This window comes from Oncorhynchus keta, unplaced genomic scaffold (genome assembly GCF_023373465.1).
Source record: "Oncorhynchus keta strain PuntledgeMale-10-30-2019 unplaced genomic scaffold, Oket_V2 Un_scaffold_6470_pilon_pilon, whole genome shotgun sequence".
NCBI classification, from domain to species: Eukaryota; Metazoa; Chordata; class Actinopteri; order Salmoniformes; family Salmonidae; genus Oncorhynchus; species Oncorhynchus keta.
Genome location: NW_026290984.1, coordinates 57,501 through 65,000, shown reverse-complemented (window position 1 = coordinate 65,000; position 7,500 = coordinate 57,501). Strand labels below are relative to the sequence as shown.

The window sequence follows — 7,500 nt, the reverse complement described above, 5'->3', positions numbered from 1 at the left end:
TGAAACTATGACTGTAACTATGACTGTAACTATGACTGTAACTATGACTGAAACTATGACTGTAACTATGACTGTAACTATGACTGTAACTATGACTGTAACTATGACTGTAACTATGATTTAAACTATGACTGTAACTATGACTGTAACTATGATTTAAACTATGACTGTAACTATGATTTAAACTATGACTGAAACTATGACTGTAACTATGACTGTAACTATGACTGTAACTATGATTTAAACTATGACTGTAACTATGACTGTAACTATGACTGTAACTATGACTGTAACTATGACTGTAACTATGATTTAAACTATGACTGTAACTATGACTGTAACTATGACTGTAACTATGACTGAAACTATGACTGTAACTATGACTGAAACTATGACTGTAACTATGATTTAAACTATGACTGAAACTATGACTGTAACTATGACTGTAACTATGACTGTAACTATGATTTAAACTATGACTGTAACTATGACTGTAACTATGACTGAAACTATGACTGTAACTATGACTGAAACTATGACTGTAACTATGACTGTAACTATGACTGTAACTATGATTTAAACTATGACTGTAACTATGACTGTAACTATGACTGTAACTATGACTGTAACTATGACTGTAACTATGACTGTAACTATGACTGAACTGAAACTATGACTGTAACTATGACTGTAACTATGACTGAAACTATGACTGTAACTATGACTGAAACTATGACTGTAACTATGACTGTAACTATGACTGTAACTATGATTTAAACTATGACTGTAACTATGACTGTAACTATGACTGTAACTATGACTGTAACTATGACTGAAACTATGACTGTAACTATGACTGTAACTATGACTGTAACTATGATTTAAACTATGACTGTAACTATGACTGTAACTATGACTGTAACTATGACTGAACTGAAACTATGACTGTAACTATGACTGTAACTATGACTGTAACTATGACTGTAACTATGATTTAAACTATGACTGTAACTATGACTGTAACTATGACTGTAACTATGACTGTAACTATGACTGAAACTATGACTGTAACTATGACTGTAACTATGACTGTAACTATGACTGTAACTATGACTGAAACTATGACTGTAACTATGACTGAAACTATGACTGTAACTATGACTGTAACTATGACTGTAACTATGATTTAAACTATGACTGTAACTATGATTTAAACTATGACTGTAACTATGACTGTAACTATGACTGTAACTATGACTGTAACTATGATTTAAACTATGACTGTAACTATGACTGTAACTATGACTGTAACTATGACTGTGACTATGATTTAAACTATGACTGTAACTATGACTGTAACTATGACTGTAACTATGACTGAACTGAAACTATGACTGTAACTATGACTGTAACTATGACTGTAACTATAACTGTAACTATGATTTAAACTATGACTGTAACTATGATTTAAACTATGACTGTAACTATGACTGTAACTATGACTGTAACTATGACTGTAACTATGACTGAAACTATGACTGTAACTATGACTGTAACTATGATTTAAACTATGACTGTAACTATGACTGTAACTATGACTGTAACTATGATTTAAACTATGACTGTAACTATGATTTAAACTATGACTGTAACTATGACTGTAACTATGACTGTAACTATGACTGTAACTATGATTTAAACTATGACTGTAACTATGACTGTAACTATGACTGTAACTATGACTGTAACTATGACTGAAACTATGACTGAAACTATGACTGTAACTATGACTGTAACTATGACTGTAACTATGACTGTAACTATGACTGAAACTATGACTGTAACTATGACTGAAACTATGACTGTAACTATGACTGTAACTATGATTTAAACTATGACTGTAACTATGACTGTAACTATGACTGTAACTATGATTTAAACTATGACTGTAACTATGATTTAAACTATGACTGTAACTATGACTGTAACTATGACTGTAACTATGACTGTAACTATGATTTAAACTATGACTGTAACTATGACTGTAACTATGACTGTAACTATGACTGTAACTATGACTGAAACTATGACTGAAACTATGACTGTAACTATGACTGTAACTATGACTGTAACTATGACTGTAACTATGACTGTAACTATGACTGAAACTATGACTGTAACTATGATTTAAACTATGACTGTAACTATGACTGTAACTATGATTTAAACTATGACTGTAACTATGACTGTAACTATGATTTAAACTATGACTGTAACTATGACTGTAACTATGACTGTAACTATGACTGAAACTATGACTGTAACTATGACTGTAACTATGACTGTAACTATGACTTTAATTTAAACTATGACTGTAACTATGACTGTAACTATGATTTAAACTATGACTGTAACTATGACTGTAACTATGACTGTAACTATGACTGAAACTATGACTGTAACTATGACTGTAACTATGACTGTAACTATGACTGTAACTATGATTTAAACTATGACTGTAACTATGACTGAAACTATGACTGTAACTATGACTGTAACTATGACTGTAACTATGACTGTAACTATGACTGTAACTATGACTGTAACTATGATTTAAACTATGACTGTAACTATGATTTAAACTATGACTGTAACTATGACTGTAACTATGACTGTAACTATGACTGTAACTATGACTGAAACTATGACTGTAACTATGACTGTACCTATGACTGTAACTATGACTGTAACTATGACTGTAACTATGACTGAACTGAAACTATGACTGTAACTATGACTGTAACTATGACTGTAACTATGACTGTAACTATGACTGTAACTATGATTTAAACTATGACTGTAACTATGACTGTAACTATGACTGTAACTATGACTGTAACTATGACTGTAACTATGATTGTAACTATGACTGTAACTATGACTGTAACTATGACTGTAACTATGATTTAAACTATGACTGTAACTATGACTGTAACTATGACTGTAACTATGACTGTAACTATGACTGTAACTATGATTTAAACTATGACTGTAACTATGACTGTAACTATGACTGTAACTATGACTGTAACTATGATTTAAACTATGACTGTAACTATGACTGTAACTATGACTGTAACTATGACTGTAACTATGACTGTAACTATGATTTAAACTATGACTGTAACTATGACTGTAACTATGACTGTAACTATGACTGTAACTATGACTGTAACTATGATTTAAACTATGACTGTAACTATGACTGTAACTATGACTGTAACTATGACTGTAACTATGACTGTAACTATGACTGTAACTATGATTTAAACTATGACTGTAACTATGACTGTAACTATGACTGTAACTATGACTGAAACTATGACTGAAACTATGACTGTAACTATGATTTAAACTATGACTGTAACTATGACTGTAACTATGACTGTAACTATGACTGTAACTATGACTGTAACTATGACTGTACCTATGACTGTAACTATGACTGAAACTATGACTGTAACTATGACTGTAACTATGATTTAAACTATGACTGTAACTATGACTGTAACTATGACTGTAACTATGACTGTAACTATGACTGAAACTATGACTGTAACTATGACTGTAACTATGACTGTAACTATGACTGTAACTATGACTGTAACTATGATTTAAACTATGACTGAAACTATGACTGTAACTATGACTGTAACTATGACTGTAACTATGATTTAAACTATGACTGTAACTATGATTTAAACTATGACTGTAACTATGACTGTAACTATGACTGTAACTATGATTTAAACTATGACTGTAACTATGACTGTAACTATGACTGTAACTATGACTGTAACTATGATTTAAACTATGACTGTAACTATGACTGAAACTATGACTGTAACTATGATTTAAACTATGACTGTAACTAAGACTGTAACTATGACTGTAACTATGACTGTAACTATGATTTAAACTATGACTGTAACTATGACTGTAACTATGACTGTAACTATGACTGAAACTATGACTGTAACTATGACTGTAACTATGATTTAAACTATGACTGTAACTATGACTGAAACTATGACTGTAACTATGATTTAAACTATGACTGTAACTATGACTGTAACTATGACTGTAACTATGACTGTAACTATGATTTAAACTATGACTGTAACTATGACTGAAACTATGACTGTAACTATGATTTAAACTATGACTGTAACTATGACTGTAACTATGATTTAAACTATGACTGTAACTATGACTGTAACTATGATTTAAACTATGACTGTAACTATGACTGTAACTATGACTGTAACTATGATTTAAACTATGACTGTAACTATGACTGTAACTATGATTTAAACTATGACTGTAACTATGACTGTAACTATGATTTAAACTATGACTGTAACTATGACTGTAACTATGACTTAAACTATGACTGTAACTATGACTGAAACTATGACTGTAACTATGACTGTAACTATGATTTAAACTATGACTGTAACTATGACTGTAACTATGACTGTAACTATGACTGTAACTATGATTTAAACTATGACTGTAACTATGACTGTAACTATGACTGTAACTATGACTGTAACTATGACTGTAACTATGACTGTAACTATGATTTAAACTATGACTGTAACTATGACTGTAACTATGACTGTAACTATGACTGTAACTATGATTTAAACTATGACTGTAACTATGACTGTAACTATGACTGTAACTATGACTGTAACTATGATTTAAACTATGACTGTAACTATGACTGTAACTATGACTGTAACTATGACTGTAACTATGACTGTAACTATGATTTAAACTATGACTGTAACTATGACTGTAACTATGACTGTAACTATGACTGTAACTATGACTGTAACTATGATTTAAACTATGACTGTAACTATGACTGTAACTATGACTGTAACTATGATTTAAACTATGACTGTAACTATGACTGTAACTATGACTGTAACTATGACTGTAACTATGATTTAAACTATGACTGTAACTATGACTGAAACTATGACTGTAACTATGATTTAAACTGTGACTGTAACTATGACTGAAACTATGACTGTAACTATGATTTAAACTATGACTGTAACTATGATTTAAACTATGACTGTAACTATGACTGTAACTATGATTTAAACTATGACTGTAACTATGACTGAAACTATGACTGTAACTATGACTGTAACTATGACTGTAACTATGACTGAAACTATGATTTAAACTATGACTGTAACTATGACTGTAACTATGATTTAAACTATGACTGTAACTATGACTGAAACTATGACTGTAACTATGACTGTAACTATGACTGTAACTATGACTGTAACTATGACTGTACACCTATAATTTATAATTTAACAACTACCTCTTTCCCAACTGTATTTATTTATTTATTTTGCTCCTTTGCACCCCATTATTTATATCTCTACTTTTCACTTTCTTCCACTACCATAATACCCTGTATATAGCCTCCACATTGACTCTGTACCGTAATACCCTGTATATAGCCTCCACATTGACTCTGTACCGGTACCCCCTGTATATAGCCTCCACATGGACTCTGTACCGTAACACCCTGTATATAGCCTCCACATTGACTCTGTACCGTAATACCCTGTATATAGCCTCCACATTGACTCTGTACCCCCTGTATATAGCCTCCACATTGACTCTGTACCGTAACACCCTGTATATAGCCTCCACATTGACTCTGTACCGTAATACCCTGTATATAGCCTCCACATTGACTCTGTACCGTAATACCCTGTATATAGCCTCCACATTGACTCTGTACCATAACACCCTGTATATAGCCTCCACATTGACTCTGTACCGGTACCCCCTGTATATAGCCTCCACATTGACTCTGTACCGTAATACCCTGTATATAGCCTCCACATTGACTCTGTACCGGTACCCCCTGTATATAGCCTCCACATTGACTCTGTACTGGTACCCCCTGTATATAGCCTCCACATTGACTCTGTACTGGTACCCCCTGTATATAGCCTCCACATTGACTCTGTACCATAATACCCTGTATATAGCCTCCACATTGACTCTGTACCGTAATACCCTGTATATAGCCTCCACATTGACTCTGTACCGTAATACCCTGTATATAGCCTCCACATTGACTCTGTACCCCCTGTATATAGCCTCCACATTGACTCTGTACCGTAACACCCTGTATATAGCCTCCACATTGACTCTGTACCGTAACACCCTGTATATAGTCTCCACATTGACTCTGTACCGTAACACCCTGTATATAGTCTCCACATTGACTCTGTACCCCCTGTATATAGCCTCCACATTGACTCTGTACCGGTACCCCCTGTATATAGCCTCCACATTGACTCTGTACCAGTACCCCCTGTATATAGCCTCCACATTGACTCTGTACCGGTACCCCCTGTATATAGCCTCCACATTGACTCTGTACCGTAATACCCTGTATATAGCCTCCACATTGACTCTGTACCGTAATACCCTGTATATAGCCTCCACATTGACTCTGTACCGTAACACCCTGTATATAGCCTCCACATTGACTCTGTACCGTAATACCCTGTATATAGCCTCCACATTGACTCTGTACCGTAATACCCTGTATATAGCCTCCACATTGACTCTGTACCGTAATACCCTGTATATAGCCTCCACATTGACTCTGTACCCCCTGTATATAGCCTCCACATTGACTCTGTACCGTAACACCCTGTATATAGCCTCCACATTGACTCTGTACCGTAATACCCTGTATATAGCCTCCACATTGACTCTGTGCCGTTATACCCTGTATATAGCCTCCACATTGACTCTGTACCGGTACCCCCTGTATATAGCCTCCACATTGACTCTGTACCGGTACCCCCTGTATATAGCCTCCACATTGACTCTGTACCGTAATACCCTGTATATAGCCTCCACATTGACTCTGTGCCGTAATACCCTGTATATAGCCTCCACATTGACTCTGTACCGGTACCCCTGTATATAGCCTCCACATTGACTCTGTACCGGTACCCCCTGTATATAGCCTCCACATTGACTCTGTACCGTAATACCCTGTATATAGTCTCCACATTGACAGTGAAATGTTGTACTCAGCATTTCACTGTAAGGTCTACTACACCTGTTGTACTCAGCATTTCACTGTGAGGTCTACTACACCTGTTCTATTCAGCATTTCACTGTGAGGTCTACTACACCTGTTCTATTCAGCATTTCACTGTGAGGTCTACTACACCTGTTCTATTCAGCATTTCACTGTGAGGTCTACTACACCTGGTGTATTTATGTGTGTGTGTGTGTGTCTGTTTATGTGTGTGTGTGTGTGTGTCTGTGTGTGTGTGTCTGTTTATGTGTGTGTGTGTGTGTGTCTGTGTTTTCTCCTTCTAGATTGAGAGACATGACAGCTGTGCCTACGACTACCTGGAGGTGCGTGACGGC

The 7,500-nt window shown here is 34.7% G+C and overlaps 1 protein-coding gene across 1 annotated transcript in view; it reads left to right on the top strand.

The window, feature by feature from the left end:
• LOC127929324 (dorsal-ventral patterning tolloid-like protein 1) overlaps positions 1-7,500 on the top strand; it is a 98,195-nt gene that overhangs the window by 56,869 nt on the left and 33,826 nt on the right. Inside the window, exon 9 of the mRNA XM_052517294.1 lies at positions 7,450-7,500. This exon is cut by the window's right edge and continues 145 nt beyond it. Within this exon, the coding sequence (XP_052373254.1) occupies positions 7,450-7,500 (51 nt within the window). The remainder of the gene's footprint in view (positions 1-7,449) is intronic.